The sequence below is a fragment of the Rattus norvegicus genome, chromosome 20, assembly GCF_036323735.1.
Source record: "Rattus norvegicus strain BN/NHsdMcwi chromosome 20, GRCr8, whole genome shotgun sequence".
In the NCBI taxonomy this organism is placed as follows: Eukaryota; Metazoa; Chordata; class Mammalia; order Rodentia; family Muridae; genus Rattus; species Rattus norvegicus.
The window spans coordinates 11,336,060-11,355,497 of NC_086038.1; the positions used below are offsets into that span (position 1 = coordinate 11,336,060).

Below are 19,438 nucleotides of genomic sequence, written 5' to 3' on the forward strand. Positions count from 1 at the left end.
GTCCTCTGTCTCGGTGCCCTGCTACTCACTTATCTTTAACTTCAAGAAAGCAGTGTGAACTTGTGTTTGACAGCATGTCTGTCAGAGCATTGGAAAGAAAAGGGAAGGGGAAAGATGAAAGGTATCTAGGATCAAATATTGCAGCTCCCTGCTCCCTAAATATTCTTTTTCACTCGTAAGACCGGATGGTTAGATTGAACTTTGGAGTATTGTCAGGGCATGAGTTTCCCATGAGTCGGGAAACGTTCAGTGTGGCGCACGTGGAGGAAGAGTATTTCCTTAGCTACTGCGACAACAAGGTATTTGACGGTAGATGTTTTAAAAAGAGATGTCTGTTTAGCTCACAGCTTTGGAGACTGAAAGTCCAAGCTCAGAGGCCTCATCACTCAGCATCTAGCTCCTATGGGACAGGAAGGCATCACGGCAGAGAGAGGAATGCACGCAGAGCCCACAGTGCGGCTGGAGAGATGGCTTAGCAGTTAAGGGCACCCACAGCACCCACATGGTGGCTCACTGCCTCCTATACCTCCAGGTCTAGATAACCTCATTTCTCTTCTGACTTCCACAGGCACATACACAACCTGTCTGCCTGTCTGCCTGTCTGTCTCCCTCCTTCTCTGTCTCTCTCTGTCTGTCTCTGTCTGCCTACACACACACACACACACACACACACACACACACACACACACACACACACACACACACACACACACACATTTGAGAGAGAGGGCAGAGAAGCAGAGAAATGAACCCATGACAAGAGAACGAGGTAAGGGTCAGGATCCCTGTTTATAAGAACTTGCTGTCCAGGACCTAAGAGGGCTCTGTGAGAACACTGATCCCTTCTGAGGGTGTGTGCCCAATGACCTAACCTCCTCCCGGGCCTCAGCTCTGAAAGGTCCGTCCACTTTGGCCTGAGCTCAGTCAGCAGGAGCTGCATCTGGGCTGAGCACAGTCCACCCGGATCCGAAGCAGCAAGAGCTTAGCTCTAGGTGTCACTGCCTTATTCATCCACAGATCCAGGGCACACAGATGCCCCAGAGTAGCTGAACAGACCATGTAAGCCACTTTCCCTCAGTCAGTGAAATCTGAAGTAGACCTCATTCATAAAACTCAGATGTGTTTGTTCATGTTTTATACATATGAAATTCATATATGTGTAAAGCTGTAATGACACATATCTGTAGGGTAGAATATCAAGTTACTAACGTGTGCAAAAGGAAATGTTCACCTCTGCCCTCAGTGCCCCTGTGCTCCCCAAGGCCTCTCATAATCCTTCATTTTCCCAGGCCCTGCCCATGGCCTATCTGCCATCCCAGAGACCGCACCTGCAATGCGGTCAACCCGGTTGACTCTGCAGATGGCAAAGGGAGCCTGGGCCACGCCCCTGGTGACTGTCTTGTTGGCAGCTGTGTGCCTCGGTTACTGGGATGGACCAGCTGCCTTTTCTGATCCTCTGGATGAGAAAGACGCAAGTATGGCCCAGCTTCAAGAGGCAGAGTGTGACTCAGAGCTGAACCACCAGACAGCCCCTGGGTCATTGTGAGGTGCAGGCCGCTTGAGATGTTTTCCTTTGGGAATAGCAGTGCAGGGGGCTGCTGCTGCTTTGTTTTAGTAGGGACAGCACAGGACTAGGCCTGTGAGGCTGGCAAGGGACAGCCCACGGAAAGTCGAGTGGCCCAGGGATTGAGTGGAGGGCAGGTAGACACGCCTGCTCCCACAGCCCTTAGCAGTCAAGAAAACGGAAGCAGATACCACAGTGGGTGTCACCAGAAACAAAAGCAATCAGAGAAGTTGCTATCTTCCCTAATTAATGGGACCCCAGTCTTAGTCTCCGCCCATCATAGCAGAGCCTTTGCAATGAGTTCTCTAGAGTCTTATCTTACGTCTGACAAGTGGCTTGAACAGAGGGACCACTGGGTCATCAGTGGACTTCTGTCAGCCTCTTGCTGAGATGAGCAGATGTGGTGTAATGCTCAGCTCCTACAGTTAGTGTTGTGTTTGAGAGACCCTGCCTCCTCCCCTGTTATCTGTGGAGTAACGGCATACACACACACACACACACACACACACACACACACACACACCACACACCACTCACACACACACACACCACACACCACTCACACACTACACACACACCCCACATACACACACACACACACCACTCACACATACACACACACCACACACCACTCACATACACACATACACACCACACACCACTCACACACACACATACACACCACACACCACTCACACACACACATACACACCACACACCACTCACATACACACATACACACCACACACCACTCACACACACACATACACACCACACACCACTCACACACACACATACACACCACACACCACTCACACACACACATACACACCACACACCACTCACACACACACATACACACACCACACAACACTCACACACACACCACACACACACACTACACACACACCACACAACACTCACACACTACACACACACACCCCACATACACACACACACACACCACTCATACACACACACACCACACACCACTCACATACACTACACACACACCACACACCACTCACACACACACACACACCACACACCACTCACACACACACACACACCACACACCACTCACACACACACACACACACCACACACCACTCACACACACACACACACACCACACACCACTCACACACACACATACACACACACCACACACCACTCACACATACACCACACACCACTCACACATACACACATACATACACACACACACCACACATACACACACCACACACACACAGAGCACAGGATAATTGGACTCACTAAGACAAGGTGACCTAAAGTTCAGAATCATGATAGGAGATCTGTCACCGAATGCTGCCTTTGTTTTCTTTTGCTCGTCTGCAGTGCAGTCACATTTGAAGTGAGAGTTAATCTTTACTTCCCTGTGAAAGTGGGTCATTGAGAACGTCCTGGTGCGCTCCGAGCTTCGGTTTTGCAGGCCTCAGCTGCTCCTAGTGGTGGCTTGTGTCTCAGGCATGTGCTGCCACAGCCAGCTTTTCATGTGGGGGCTGAGGATCTGAACTCGGATCTTCACCCTCATGCCTGTGGGACCAGCACCTGACCTCCTGAGCCATCATCTCCCTGGCTTCATTTCTAGTGGTCGGAAACAGAGACCTCGCCAGCTTTCCCAGCAGCTCTTTGCTGCTAGCTGCATAGTGAAACTAGCATTGCGTGCTTCAGGGCAGCCTGGTGTCAGCTCCTGTCCAGTAGCTTCCCCGACTCTGATCCTCCACTGGCCAACACCATTGTCCAAGGCTCATTGAGGTACAAGAGGAAAGGACTCTCCCACGTGAGGGCGCTAGAGCCTGGGTGACAGACAGGCTGCTAGGCCCGTGTTGGTGGACTGGGCTCCCTTGGTGCTAGTTTTAAGGGCAGCATTGTCACAAGAATGGGCAAACAAGGGGGCATGGGTATACGATTCCTAGGAGTGCAGCCTGTGCGTGAGGGACTCTGGGGGAACAGGAGGACGGCCAGGCCCTGGGGAAGCACTACTCCCCCTGCAGCAGGGCAGTGACTGCTCATCCTGACAGGTTCACAAGCAGCAACCAAACCTCTGCTTTGTAAAGAAAGTAAGAGCGGCAGTCCCAGCTCCTCTGCTCCTGCTTAAGGGATTGGACACGGCTACTCCCGTCTGGAGGCTCCCTCCCATGTCTGGAGGCTCTCTGGACTACCATGGGCAGGTACCTGGAACATGGCTTCCCTTACAGTTCGTCCTTAGGGCTAAGCGGGGTAGCTCAGTGGTAGAGCACTTGTCTTCCATGAAGTCCTCAGCTCAGGTCCGCTGGAAGGAAGGGACGGGGTATTCAGTTTGCAGAATAAAGACTAGTGAATTCCCCTTAGTCTACTAATAAGGACTAATAATAATTTCTAAAACACAAACCCATAGTAATATACATATCTGTATTGACCGTTGCATATAGAATCAGTCAGTGGGGGAGGCACCTAGTAGAGCATGCCTTTGAAGTAAAAATGAGAAAGCCTCCAGGGCAGCTCTCCCGAGTTTTTTAGTTGAATCCATTATTAGGCCAATTCACAAGTTTCTCTGCAGTTCTGTGTTAAAAGTTCTTATTTAGCACACTTAATTTACAGCCACTAGGGACTCTCATTACCGCCAAGTCCTTCCCGCTTTTATTTGTCTCCGCGCAGTGGCCTATGATCAGCTCATTACCCTACTTCTCACTTAGCAGCCCCAGAGAGAGAAGCTGCTCATGGGTGTCCGCCCTCACAGTGTGTCAGCCCTGGAGACGGGAAATGCACTTGCATGACCGTGTCCAGCCTTCTGCCCAGATAAAGTGTATGGTTAGATCAGGACCTCGGGCTAGCTGTCTTCTTTTTGCCTTATTTGCTCTGTTTTTGTTAAAGATGGCAATTTACTTAACTTAAAATATAAAGGGAGGAGAGTCTGCCCTTTTAGAGTTTCATGTCTTAGTTAACTGACCATTTTTCTTTAGTGTGAATCTTGCAGGCCCAGTGCACAGGATTCACGCAACAATGACCCTTCCTTCTGGTTTATCACACAATTGGAAGGGAAGATGGTACAGCACAGACAGCCATTCGTACACACACAACCCAACTTCATTCTGGTCAGAGGATTCCCACGAGTTGCAGCTAAGTGGACATTCATACCTCCTCCCTCAGAAAAGGAACCGTCTCGATAGCTTCCATTCAGCAGTGGGTAGCTGAACAACAAACCCAGGGAGAAGCATTTGCAGATCCTGAGATGAGTCAGAAGCAAGGATCCATGTGAGAAAGTGCAAAGGGTGCTGTCCTCGGAGAAGACGATGTGATTAGTGACTAACGTGTAAGCAGGCCAAGAGGCCGAGCTGTCCAGCAGAGCTTGAATGAGATCACTTTCCTCCACACATGTCAGGAAGCCATTTTAGTGGTTAGAATGCTGGGTAGGCTCAGAACTCTTGTCAAGAACCCTGCCCGTGCCCTGTTTACTTACAGCCATGCTGACAGCTGCTGGATAACACCAGGCCAGTTGTACACGCTGACGCCCGTGAGACTTTCCTTTAGAGCAGTGCCCGTTCTTCTGATGTCTCACATCACCTTTTTTTTTTTTTTTTTTTTTTGTATGTAGTCATGTCTGTCTGTGACCAAACTCTGTTTTGAAAAGTTCTAGAGAGTGTGTAAGGGTTCCTCTCTTCTGCTTTTCTCTCTCCCACTCACTCCTCCTCCCGTTACTTTCTTATCAGGCCTTATTGTGTAGCCCGCTCTGACCTGGAACTCTTGCCTTGCTCCTCCAGCCTCAGCCTCCCGAGTGTTGGGATTACTGGTGTACGTTACCACATTGGGCTGCAAGGCTACTGTAGTTAGTGTCTGTCAGGCATAAACTGAGTTGGGATGCAGCTCTTTCCCATCTGTTTTCTGGAAGAGTTATTTTTATTTTATGTGCATTGGTGTTTTGCCTGCACGTGTGTCTGTATGAGGGCGTTGGGTTCTCTGGAACTGAACTTACAGACATTTGCGAGCTGCCATGTAGGGGCTGGGAATTGAACCCAGATCCTTTGGAAGAGCAGGCAGTACCCACGACCACTGAGCCATCTCTCCAGCCACAGGAAATTACAAATTAAATGTCAGTTACTTCTTTAATCTTTGTCTTTGGGTCAGCTTGATGATTTATATCTTCAAGAAATCTGTGCAATTCATCTGATTTGTGAGATGTAGGTGTAAATGTGTTCCTGATATTGATCTCTGTGGCACCTCTAGGTACACTGTGTCCCATTGATGATTGTACTGGCTAGCTTTATGTCAACCTGATACAAGCCTGGGTCATCAGGGAGGAGGGAGCCTCAATTGAGAAAATGCCTCCATAGAATAGGGCTGTAGGCCAGCCTGTAAGGCATTTTCTTAATAAACGTTGATGGAGAAGGCCCAGCCCATTGTGGGTGGAGCCATCTGTAAGAGAGCAGGCTGAGCAAGCCATGGTGAGCAAGCCAGTAAGCAGCGCCCTCCATGGCCTCCGCCTCATGCTCCAGGTTCCTGCCCTGCTTGAGTTCCTGTCCTGACTTCCTCTGACGTGAACAGTGGTGTGGAAGAATAAACCCTTTCCTCCCCAAAGAGGAAAGGTCAGGGTGTTCCGTAGAAACCCTGAGACAGTGGTTTGGTTCACCTCTTCTTTCTCCCGTCAGCCTAACCAGCAGCACCAATTCTTTTGATCTTCTCTAAAAATAAGTTCTGCTTTCATTGATTTTCCCTGTTACTTTCTGTTTTTCATATTAATTACTTCTGTTCCATCTTCATTATTTTATTTTCTGCACACACACCGTGTTACTTGCTCTTTCTCTAGTCCTTCACGGTGCTAGCAGAGGCCTTTGTCTTGAACTGCTTTTATAGTATTTATAAATATCGTTATGTCGTGTTCTCATTTTCACTTATTTCAAAACTCCTTGTCTACAGGTTATTCACGAGTGTGCTTTTTACTTTAGAGTACTAGAGGGGTTTGCAAAACTGTGTTACCAATTTCAGACTTCTTTTGCAATGCGGTGATGTTCTGTATTGAGCTGGTGGGATGGCTCAGCAGTTAAAGACGCTTGCTGCCCAGCCTGATGGCCTGTGTTGGATCCTCTGAGTAAACATGGTGAAAGGAGAGGACCCATTTGCCACAGGCTGTCCTCTGACCACATGTATGTTCTGTCATGTACATGCGTATACAATATCTACATATATATGTATACATTATTATATATATGAATACACACACATAGTGTTTTCAAGGCACAGTCTCTCTATATATTGTATATCCCTGGCTGTCCTGGAACTTGTTCTGTAGTCCAAACTGTCCTTGAACTCAGATACCCTACTGCCTCTGCCTCCTAAGTTCTGGGATCAAAGGTGTGTACCACTACCACCTGCATAATATACTTTTTAAAAGCTTTCTTTATAAATGTTCTGTGAGAACCGGAAGAGAATGTGTATCGGTTGTTTTTAGGTAGAGTGATCTATAATGTCAGCTCCACCAAGCTGACCAACTTTGTCATGACTGCCATTCTCACTGATGGATCTACCAGACGTGTCCGCTCAGGAGACAAAGACATTGACTGCCTCTTTACTAGGATCATAAGTTGTCTGTCTCTCCTCCTAACTTAAGTCTTTATTTCATGTATTTTAGTTTAGGGTTGCTGGCTTCTCTTAGTGAACAACCTCCTTTATCACTGTAAGGTGACCTTTAACTCTGGGAATGTCCTTCATTCTGTGATCTGCCTGTGACCACAGCTTTCTCCTGATTAGTGATATATCCTGTCTAATGTCTTGTTGTTTGAAATGCGACAATCCCTTCCTTTCCCCGAGGTGTTTGAACATTTACTTTTACCATGATTACATTAACTCTGTTTTTTTTCTGCTTATTTCCCATCTGATCCAGTGTTCCTTGCTACCCTTTCCCATTTTCTCTTACCACAATAGTAATTGTGTTTAATGATCATATTTTAGCTCCTCTTTACTTTTTCAGCTGTTACTTTGGTTTTGTAGATTTAATAAGCTTAAAGGGTTTATAATATTCATCCCGAATGTACCACAGCCTGCCCTCATGTGTTACTCTCCCGCTTCACACAGAGACATCCCCCTGACTCTTACAATAGATGCTCCATTTCCTTTCCCCTCAGCCTTTGTGCTATTATCACAATTTGATTGTTTGTGTGTACTAAAAATGTCACACAGTTACTTTCATTTCATAATTCTTTTAACATTTAAAGGTATTTAAATGATGAGGTGTCCCTCCACCCCCTTCCCTTTTTGTGGGTCTGGATTCCCACTTGCTGTCACCTCCCCTTGGACTAAAGACCTCTCTCACTTCTTTTCAGAGTCTTCTGATGAGGAATTAATTGTTCAGCATCAGGGCATCTGAAAGCGTATTTTCCTTTCATCTTTAAAAGTGCATTTTGCTAAGCTAGTGTTTTTCTGGGTTGGCGGAGGCTTTCTGCTTTTCTAGAGCTCTGAGGCCACTGCCCTGTCGTCTTATCTGCACCGTCCAGCTCATCTCCCGTCTTCCCTGACCGTGCTCATGCTGAGCGGTTTACTGTGGCATGTGTCAGTGGAGTCTCTTTGTATTTCTTCTGCTTGGGCTTTGCTGAGTGTCTCAGCTCTGTAGTTTGTTGGTTTCATAGAATGTATAGAGTTTGTTAATGTTTCTTCATACATATCTTTCTGTGTTCCATCTCTAATTATACATAGATTTGGTGCTTGCCCCATATCTTGATGATTTCCTATTCTCGTGTTGTTTCCCTCCCCCCTTGTTTGTGTGTGTGTGTGTGTGTGTGTGTGTGTGAGAGTGTGTGTGAGAGAGAGACAGATACCTTTCCCTCTCATTCTCTCAGATGTCTTTAGTCTTAAGAGTCTTGAGTAACAAGCATGCTGTGGTGAATCCTCCTGCTCAGAGATGCCCTCTACGGTCTTCAGATTCCCTTTGCATTTCTGTCCCTGTAACACTTTCCCCTAGTAAGCCTGCCTGCCTGTAAGAGGGCTACAGCACTCACATGTCCTATATCATAAGGCATGGCATACAGATCTAAACGTGTGTGCTGTCTCCTCAGTCAAGGCTTTCTACGACGTTCACTCGTCAGATCGAGCCTGGGGTTGGTCACGACTTGCTGACACTCCTCATGTACCTGGAGTGCTGTGTTGTAAAACTGAGTGTCCTGGATATGTGGCCCTTCAGTGGCAGGGCTACATGCTATGCATGAGCAGCCCCACTGACTCCAACTTATAGAACCTGAATGACACTAAGACAGCCTGCCCATCTGTCCCTTGCAAGGCTCTCACTCTGTAGGTCCCCAGGGAGGGCTAATTCGTGCTTGATAGGAAATCCTGTGGATTCAGGACTCTATCAGACTCTTGCCCCTCACAGACAAGCAGACAGGTATATATTTATGTATCAATTCTGACTTCCTAGCCCTGCTCTTTCCTGGGCCATGGAGAGACAGCTGCGTACTGGGAGCTGAGCCTCCTTGTGACTGAGGTTTACCTTGTCCTGGTATGTACTCTCTCAGCTCTGAGCTGTGTGCTGTGCCAGGTCCCTCCTTCTCCTTGGTGGGAAGCAAGGGCTTCTGGTCACTTCCTGTGTCCTCTTGGTTTCAGGTATCAGCAATGCAGAGGCACGGCAGCCAGGGAAGGCACCCAACTTCAGTGTCAACTGGACGGTGGGCGACACGGCCATTGAGGTCATCAATGCCACAACAGGGAAGGATGAGCTAGGCCGCCCCTCCCGCCTGTGTAAGCACGCGCTGTACTGTCGCTGGATGCGGGTACACGGAAAGGTACTGAGTCTCCCTCACTGGGTGTGGGCCCATCTCCCTCCCTTCCATCCCTCCTGGTTCCCACCGTCGCGTCTTCATTTCAACCTAACAGTGACATCAAAAGAAATCTTATTTCTTCAGACTGTTGTTAGCTTAAGGGTACGGCCCTGGTCCCACAAGCCTCAGAGCTGCCTCAGAGTCAGCCTCCTCCCTTCCCGACAGAGTCTTAGCTGCTGTCCCGGCACTGGGGAAGGAGACCGCTTATCGGAAAGAGGAAGTCGGGCAGTGAGTACTCCTGCACTGGCCTCTGTTCCCTTCATCCAGGGTCAGGAACTCGGCTGCAGAGCCCTTCTACCCACGTAAATCCAGATAATAAGGTGCACAACATTTGTTCTTGTCTAAGCCAGGGTGCTTTCTTATATGAGGCCAGCTCAGAGCAACAGTGTAGGACTCAGACAGACAAAAACTCTCCGGTCGGGCTGGAGAGATGGCTCAGCGGTTAAGAGCACTGACTACTGACTGCTCTTCCAGAGGTCCTGAGTTCAATTCCCAGCAACCACAGGGTGGCTCACAACCATCTGGAATGAGATCTGATGCCCTCTTCTGGTGTGTCTGAAGACAGCGACAGTGTACTCACATACATGAAATAAATAAATCTTAAAAAAAAAAAAAAAACCAACTCTCCTCTCCGGTCCTCATGGGGACAGACAAATGCTATCTTGGTGACCCTATCCCCTGGGATCTGCCAGAAGCCGGTCGGTCCTGCAGCCATCTGTCTGACCAGCAAGCCACTGCTTAAGGTTAAACTGTGCCTTAGGCACTCTTCCATCTAGGGGAGAACGTTCTGTCTGCTCCTTCACAAACCAGCCCAGCCCTGAGCCTCGTCTTTGAGCATTCCTCTATTCCTCTAGGTTTCTTCCTCGTCGCTCTGCTCTGGCAGTTGCTTTACGTGACGCGTGTATCCTTCCACAGGTGCCCCCCCACCTGCTGCGCACCAAGATCACCAAGCCCACCACCTACCACGAGTCCAAGCTGGCAGCGAAGGAGTACCAGGCTGCCAAGGCACGTCTGTTCACTGCCTTCATCAAGGCGGGGCTGGGCGCCTGGGTGGAGAAGCCCACAGAGCAGGACCAGTTCTCCTTCACTCCCTGAGCCAGGCGGAGTCGAGAGCACAGAGTGCGAGGCTGTGGTGCCGAACTGTCCCCCAGAGCCTTGCGTCTGACCTGGGACAGGTGTGCACCTCGGGGACGGCACGGGGAGTCTGGGGGAACCACTGGACTTCAAGCATCATCCCCGGCGCCTCTCACCACCCAGCAGGGCAGTGTGGGGATGTGTAGGGTGCTGGGCACCTCACATCTGAGTAGGGATCAGGTGCACAGTGGGGGTGCATGGGGGCACAGGGGCCCATCACCACCCCTTGCCACACATTTCCCCTCTTGAGCTACCCAGTGACCGCTTTATATCTCAGTTTACATTAGACATTGAGTTCTACTGAGTAGGGCTTCCTCAAGTATAGGAAAATAGAAATTTACTTTGTGTGAGATTCTTGAATAAATAATTTATTCAGAGCTAGGAATGAGATTTATAAAATAAGAAGTAATTATGTCAGGTCACTTTTATGCCACATTATTTTAATTGCAAAAGAAAAAAAAAGCGTTTCTATGTGAAAGAACACAGGAATCTAGAGGTAGGAAGTAGAAGAGAGCTACCGCGCACACCTCTGTGCGTGGCTCCTCTCCGTGGGGCCTTCACACTTAGGTTCTCACAGTAGGTTTTAACAGCTCTCCTGGGGTGACCCCAGCATGATATGGTGTGACCTTGGCACACACTGGCCCTGCAGCTGGGATGCTGTGTCCTACAGAGCCGTGACCTAGGCTCTGCTGCCTCTAGAATCGTCCATGCTCCCGGTTAGGCTCAAATCATGGAAAACTCTATTTGCTACCAGGTAACTGAAGACCCAATCTGTCCGTAGCCTGTCCTGGCTGGCCATCATACGGGGGTCCTAACCATCGAGGTTTTGTGACCTAGAGGCACGCAGTAGGACTGCTCCACAGTCAGAGCACAGTCTTCCTTCTGCTCCCCCCTTGGGATCTGGTGGGTAGGAACCACTGACCGCTCAGAGAGCCTCACGGGATGGAAAGAGTTGTGAGCAGGTACCGTGCTTGGAGCGCGCCACCTAAGGCGGATTATCCGGTACCCCTTCCAGCTTCAGACATGTTTGACAAGTTAAACATTCAGGTTGAAGCTGGTGGGACAGTGTGAACCTTGGAACGCTGCAGACCAGACATTGGTGTCTCGACAGGCAGGCCTGGGTGCTCCTGGTATCTTGGGGCTGAACCCCAAAATGCTGCTGAGCACCCGTGAGGCACAGGGTGGCACCCAGGGCCCTGGAGCGGACACCTGGACCTCCTGTGCTCAGACTCGCCCCAGGTGCCTTGTTGCTTCCACTCAGGATTAGGGAGGAGTAGAGGGGGGGAGGAGGGGCTGTGGCTGTCAGCTCAGTGTGCTAGCCTGGTCCAGCAGGTTGCTCTGAAGAGCCTCAGGGCCTCGAGCAGAGAAGGTGCAGGCTCATCCCACAGCACACATCCACCACGGCTGCATCCAGAGCTCTGACAGCTATGGCCCTGAGCTGTTCACCCAGGTGTGTGTGTGTGTCCTTGACACACTTGAGAAAGAGACAGAATAAGAACATAGCCACTGTGGGTTCCACCTGATTCCCAGCAGACCTCAAGAGGCTGTGTGTCATTGCTTAAGTGAGACCCACTTGTGTCTCCGTGTCAGGAGCCCTGTCGTGTCCTTGTAGGTGTCTCCGTGGTTCTCGTCCTGCGGGGCTTGATCTTCGAGGCATGAAGGTCCTAGCAGAACTCCCTAGTGACACATGCCATCTTGGATCTCCTCAGATCACCACCTGCCCCCCTGAAAGGGAGCCCTCCCAGGCTGCATTGCAGGCCCACCTTCGGGTGAAACGCATTGGGGCTCCTTAGAGAAACGGTCTCATTTTACCCCAGTACCACACCTTCCCCACAGCTCCTGCACTTTCTAGAAAGAAAAACACACATGTTGGTGTGCTCTTACTCTTGTTTTTAAGTCGAATTTTTCCTAATGGAGATGGGGAGATGATTTAGTTTGTTTTTAAGTACATTTTGGTTATAAAGTATAGCAAAAGTATATCCCATATACACCAAAAACCATGCATTACATCTAGCTTTCCATGTCAGATAACAGGCTGCCCAACCAGGAAGTGAAGGTTACATGTATAGATCATCTGAAACTACAGGGGCTGGTCCTGCTTAGACCTGACCTAGGCCCAGAAAGGAGGGGGAGCCTGGAGGCACCCTGTGGTGAGGAGCCGGCATGGGACATGTGCCACCTTCCCCTGCACTCAAGACATGGCAGCTCGAACAGCCCAAATGTGACCAGACAAAAAGGAAACAAATATTGATTTAAGACATAAGCCCTTTGAGCCTCTTCCCAAAGGTCCCCACAATGGTAGTTCATGTCCAGGACCTAAATGTCACAGACTCAGCAGAAAGCTTGACACACCAAGAGCCTGATGGAAATGTCTTGGCTACCTCAGCAGGTGAAGAACATGAGTGTCTGTGTTCAGAGCATGCAGCTAAACCTGAAGTTTTAAGTCCATACCGCAGTATCCCTCAGGATTACTCAGACCGCCGTCACAGGGCTGCAGCTACACAGCAGGAAGACATTGTGGCCGGGAGCCTTGGCTGGGCTATCTTGTTTCTGCAGAGCCGAGACTCTCCACTTAGATGTAGGCAGCGTGAGTGTGGCGTCCACGCCGTTAGCCACTCATGATGTCAGGAGGTAGCACGTCTCCTAGCGAGAGACACCAAAGAACAACTTTAAAGCTGAATCTGAGTCTCTCACCATTCTGTTTCGAAGCTTTTCCTTTAGTAATTAAAACCTGTCTAAGAGCGCAGGCCCCCATCTTGTAAGGCATTGCTCTCTGTTTATTTTATCACCCAGCTCCTCTTGCCTCCAGACTGTACGTGCTGCTTGGTTTTTAAACTTTAGTTTCAGACAGGTGCACCAGGGGCGGGCAGCCACCAGAGGGTCAGGAACGTGGGGTGAGCTGCACGTCACCCTGCCCCAAGAGTAAATACACACAGTGCAGGAGCAGCTTGTCACTTCCAAAAGACTCCAGAAATGTCAGCTCCTCCACTCGGAACTTTGCTCCAGAGAGAGAAGTAAAATGAGCTGAAATTCAAACCTGTCACGTCCTCGAAATCAGGGAACCTCTCAGAAGATCCCTTCATGCTCCCTCATTCCCCAGACTGCACCGGGAGAAGGGCAGAGTGTATGCGTTCAGTGTGCACAGCTTGTATGTGTCCTTGTCTCTCGGCACATCTGTCGTGTGACAGTCTCCCCAAGGCTGAGGGGGTGGCCACCCACTCTGCAGCTGTGAACTGCTCCACACTGGGGCTACTGGGGTCATGTGGCATTGGGAAATTGGAATTAGGAAGCCTCTGACCCGTCAGGGACCATGAATGAGGGAGTTCGTCCCATGGTCTGACCGATCATGGCTGGCTCCTCAGTGCACTTTCCGCTCAGCCGCTGGGGGAATGTCCACATCTCTGTGGTAGTACCTGTTCGTTCTGTTTGCTGTTTGAATGGCAAGTGCCCAGCCTCAGAAGCACTTAATTGTCGCCACAGCAGGCGCTGATGGTACACAAGGAACTGATGGGCCATTCTACTGAATGGAACGCAGTAGGTTAAAAGCACAGTTTGAGGAATGTTCACGGAATAAGCCCCTAAAAGCTGTTAGCTTTTCCAGGCTTTGGGTTATGTACTTTTAATTTGATTTTAGAGTTTGGACACTTTACATGAATGTAATTCAGCCAAGAAACGTGTTGCTAAGATACAATCCTCAGTGTTCTCTGTATGTATATTTATGTATATACCACATGTTACAGCCTGCATGAGCTTCCTCACACCGAGCCCAGCCGGAACTGAGCATGAAATGCTGTCACATGTAGACAAAGGACTGAGATGTTCTCAATAAAGACTAAGACGTTTCACTACGACTTGCCTCGGACATTTTCCTTTTCACCGTGTCCTTGCTCCCACCGCTCTTGATCACGATTTGAAAGGTGTGGGCAGCTGCCGCCCGAGAGCTGCCGGCCTTGAGTGTGTCTGGATGTGTAACCTCCTGTACACCACACCGAGGGCTCGGCGGATTCTTCCACCTCTGCTACAGGGTGCTGTAGAGGAAGGACCTTCATGATCCCGGGAAAGATGGCTCCAAGACTGTTGTAATGTGGTCTCGAGAATGTGTGTGTGTGTGTTCTGTAAGAGAGCAGGGGAGTGAATCTACAAGGACGGAGGTAAAGCTGTGGAACCTAGCATGGCTTTTCCTGTCCCGTTGAAAACACCTATTCAGTTGATGTTTCCGTAATTAAATATGAAATAAATATAGGAATGTTTTTAAAGAGTCACAGTCATACGCACCAGGTATCTTTTAAAAACAGCAGCACAGAGACATGACCTGCCCCTCTGTTTTGGAACTGGTCAGGGAGTAAAACCAGTTAGTTCAGCTGAGAGTTTCTCTACGAAGTGAAACACGTGTGCCTTTGGTTGTTTATCTCAGGCTGAAAACAGGGGAGCCAAAGTGGAGGCATACAACGGTTAACCTGGGTGACCTCTCCACTCCTTTCATGCCCTCTCCAGGGTCAGAAGGCTGCTTGGGTAGGTCTCAGGTAACTTGCTTCTCCACTTGTGTCTTTTATTTTGTGTGAACAAACTGAATGTTCTTTATAGTATCAAAGATACGGGGCTGGAGAGATGGCTCAGCAGCTAAGAGCACTGACTGTTCCTCCAGAGGTCCTGAGTTCGATTCCCAGCAAGCATATGGTGGCTCACAACCATCTGTAATGGGATCCGATGCCCTCTTCTGGTGTGTCTGAAGACAGCGACAGTGTACTCATATATATAAGTAAATAATTCTTTTTTAAAAAAGAATACCAGAGATGTACAGCTACTTGACTTAACATTTTAGCAGTCTGTTTACCACTCTAGCTGGCAGTTGAGCCTGGGAGAATGGATCCTAAAAATAAGGTATACTGCAGTCTCAGGCAAGAGCCAACTTTACTCAGAGCACCAGACGGTGCACACTCTCGAGTTAAGAATGGTCACGTGAGCAAAGTTCTCAGGAGTTCAAGCTGAATATAATCACAGTGACACGTGGCAAAAACATGTTCTTTATAATCTGAAGTAAACTCACGCCTCTACGCCTGGGAGGAACACAAAAGAAAGTTCTGTGGTTTTGAAGAAACTGAGGTCACAAGACTCTGGTCTTGGTGTTTTTTTTGTTGTTGTTGTTGTTTGTTTGGTTTTTTTTTTTTGGTTGTTTGGGTTTTTTGTTGTTTTAATTTTCTCACAAGCACTCAGAATTCCCCCTCACACGACTCCATTCTTGGACTGTGTTCGAACAGCAACCCATCCCTTCCTTTTCTGTAAATACGAAGGAGTATTTGATGAGGATGCTAACAGATAAGACAAAGGCTACGATACAGTTAGAGTGCTCGCCTCATGTGGGAGAAGCCCTGAGTACCATCCTCAGTCCCACAGAAACTGGAGGGAGGAGAGAGAACACCCGTGCAAACAAACACCTAGGAGTGGTAAGCGGGAGGACTCGAGTCCTCTTCTCATTCTTCCCGGTGCATAACCTGAACGTTCACCTGTGGGTTTCATGAGGTTGTTACAAATTAAGACTCCTTTCCTTTGGATGAGCCAAGTCGCTGTATTAGATCCACATGTTTAAAAACCTGACCTCCTCACCCTCAGTAATTTCTTTCTTCCAGGCCATCTACTATAATTCATTTCTCATGGTTGTCTTTTCCAGTGTCCCTAGAAAAGCTTGCTAACACCCTTGTTTCTTTCTACTAGGAAAGTAGGTCAGGTTTTTTTCTGATAGAAAATAGGTCTGACTTGGTTCACCGGTGTGACAAGAAGGATTAGGTCACATGGAGGACATGTGCCATAAATAGAAGGTGCTAAGTCTGCAGTCACACAGTTGCAACGAAAGTACATTTGAAATGATGGTGCAAGGGAGGCATCTTATCAATATTAAATTGGCTGGGGATGGGAGGAGCACTGAAATTTGCATCTCAATGTCCCAGACCCCTTCTGAATATATGAGGCTTAACAAGGTGACAGTCACAGGTAATTGGCAGTCCCTTGATAAGTGGTGTCATAAATACCATGACAGATCCTTCAGCCTGCCAAGTGCGTTCTAATCCTTTGCTTTAAAACACTTGAATAAAAAAAACCTCACTGATTTGACAGATGACAAAGCCCTAAAACCGTTCTCATGACTTTAAAAATTTTTAAAGCACCAGATTGGAAGGATATTACGTAGAAATTCAGAACACCATGGAGATCATTGCTCTGGGTTTGTTTTTTTTTTTTAATTAATTCAGTTTTCTTAACACACCCACAACAACAAAGCTAGACTATAACCGAGGCTACACTCTGCCACAGAGAAACGGGGACCTCGTGATCCTTTGCTATAAGTTGGAAAAGCCCGGATCAACCCATTAGGCGGTACTAGGTCAATGAAATTTCATTTCCGCCTTACCTGTGTTTTTGAAAACCTGTGATGTGGGGGCTGGAGAGATGGCTCAGTGGCTAAGAGCACTGACTGCTCCTCCAGGGTCCTGAGTTCAATTCCCTGCAACCACATGGTGGCTCACAGCCATCATAATGGGCTCTCATGTCCTCTTCTGGTGTCTCTAAAGAGAGCGACAGTGTGCTCACATAAATAAAATACATAAATAAATCTTTAAAAAAGAAAAGAAAAAGAAAAACAGCGATGTGTGAAAATAATGTGATTCCAGACTATTATTAACAAAGCCTTTGACCAGACTAAATTTAAGTTTTGATTCATAAGACATTTTATAGTAGAGAAATTAGGATGACTACAACTTTAAGAAGAAAGGGAACATTATATGGTGTCAACTTCTCTGTCCAGGTGAAGTCTCCATTCAAGAAAGTCAGCTTTCTGAAGGGCCAAGAACCTGTTCTCCTGCTAAACAGAGGCAGAAGTGGACAGTGGTGTGGGGAGACGCCCCCTAAATCAGATCCCAGCAGACCAGTCACTCATCCCTCCAACACATGTTTTGAAGCTGTTTCCTAAGCAAGAGCTGGTTGCAAGGAGAGCCAGAGCGGTGACCCCAAAGCCAGGAAGGAGAAGAGGTGCAGGCAGAGAACATGTCCTAGAGCCAGGTAGGGCTGCATAAGAGGAAGAGGCTGGGATGACTCGGAGTAACTACAAATGTAGATTCTAAAGGAGAAATGTAAGGGTTAAGAGATAATGAACAAGGGGGCTGAAGAGATGGCTCAATGGTTAAGAGCACTGACTGCTCTTCCAGAGGTCCTGAGTTCAAATCCCAGCAACCACATGGTGGCTCACAACCATCTGTAATGGGATCTGATGCCCTCTTCTGGTGTGTCTGAAGACAGCTACAGTGTACTCCTATATAACAAATAAATCTTTGAGAGAGAGAGAGAAAGAGAGAGAGAGAGAGAGAGAGAACAAAAGCAAAGTTTCTGCTGCAAGTTCCTTCTGAGCCTGCCATGACCTCCCCAGTGTGGGTGGGGGAGAGAGGATTTAAGGTAGATTTCCAGCAGACTCTACTGCTCTAAAGACCCCCAGAGTGCTCCCTGAACCAGGCCATCAGTGAGTGTCTGCTGAGCTGCGGGCTTGAAGTCTTCTAAGGCCAGGGTCCCTCTGCTGTGAGTACATCCTGCCCTTCCACCTCAGTCTCCTTAAACTGCAGGAGATGGATTTCTCCTCAGCAAAACCAGACAGAGAAGTTGCATGAGAAGATGCCCGAGGGTTTATGAGGAGATGGGATCGTTTTAAGCCAAGTCAGAGGATGACCTGTGTTTTCTTTTTCACCCTGAATTAAACAACTTAATGCTGATGACCCAGAGAGATACAGAATCCATTCCAGACATGGATTTGCCTCTTGTTATGCATTCCAGAACTTTCCCTATAAACATCGCCTCATCCTCAGCGACCTGTGCAGTAATTTATTTTTTCTGAAAATCGTACAAAAAATATAGTTGAAGGCTGCCTTTTCCTGCCATGTGTCAGATTCCCTTGTATTTAGCTGTTACCAAGCAAAAAAACGCTGTCAGCTGAGTATTGTCACCTGCCAGGCAGGGCGCTGTCAACCCTGTCACTTAGCCCCTCATCTTCTCTGAGTAGATGTGCGGCACACTCCTATCCACTCCCATCACCTGCCCCTGTGAATGGAAGGGAGGGGAATCTCTTTAGAACTACCTCTGTGTGCCCATACTGAAACAGTGGACATAACTGATGTCTAGCGACAAGGATGGTGACGCAGCTATGTTGTTTTGATATTTTTGTTGTTATTGTTTGTTGTTGGATTCAACTTTGTGCTTACTATCTGGTGACAACTAGGAGAGACCACAGAGTGCCACCATCCCCATAGCAGGCTCTCTCACCTGGCCATCCTAATGGCCTGGAAGCCCAGGAGTGTTGCCTTGGGAATTGCTCAGGACATTTGTCACAGGAAGATAAGGAGGCTCTTTGTGGTGATTCAAATATGCCTGGCCCAGAGAGTGGCACTATTAGGAGGTGTGACCTTGTTGGAATAGGTGTGGCTTTGTTGGAATAGGTGAGTCACTGTGGGCATGGGTTTTAAGACCCTCACCCTAGCTGCCAGAAAACCAGGATCTGCTAGCAGCCTTCAGATGAAGATGTAGAACTCTCACCTCCTCCAGACCTATGCCTGCCTGGATGCTGTCATGCCCCTGCCTTGATGATAAGGGACTGAACCTCTGACCTATAAACCAGCTTCTATTAAACGTTGTCCTTCTAAGAGTTGCCTTGGTCATGGTGTCTGTTCACAGTAGTAAAACCCTAAGACACTCTTGAAGCTACAGAACATTGGCACATTAAGACGGTTTGGTGAAAAGGACCCTGTACTGGGTCTGCCTCTTAGAAGGAAGATCAACAGTGGATCAGTCAAAGAATCAAGGGACTTAGGCTGAAAGCTTTTCTCCTCTCTCTCAGTGAGACTGTTACAAGACAGAGTCAAAGCCAGACAGCTAACTCTTTTTTTTAAAGGTTTAT

General features: G+C 48.2%; 1 protein-coding gene across 10 annotated transcripts in view; it reads left to right on the forward strand.

The window, feature by feature from the left end:
* Positions 1-14,357, forward strand: part of Adarb1 (adenosine deaminase, RNA-specific, B1) — a 128,246-nt gene extending 113,889 nt beyond the window's left edge. For all 10 annotated transcript variants that reach the window (NM_001111056.1, NM_001111057.1, NM_012894.2 and 7 more), the window contains 2 exons: positions 9,161-9,339; positions 10,291-14,357. In NM_001111056.1, coding sequence (NP_001104526.1) covers positions 9,161-9,339; positions 10,291-10,470 — 359 coding nt within the window. In that variant the 3' untranslated portion in view covers positions 10,471-14,357. The remainder of the gene's footprint in view (positions 1-9,160; positions 9,340-10,290) is intronic.
* The last annotated feature ends 5,081 nt before the right edge of the window (positions 14,358-19,438 follow it).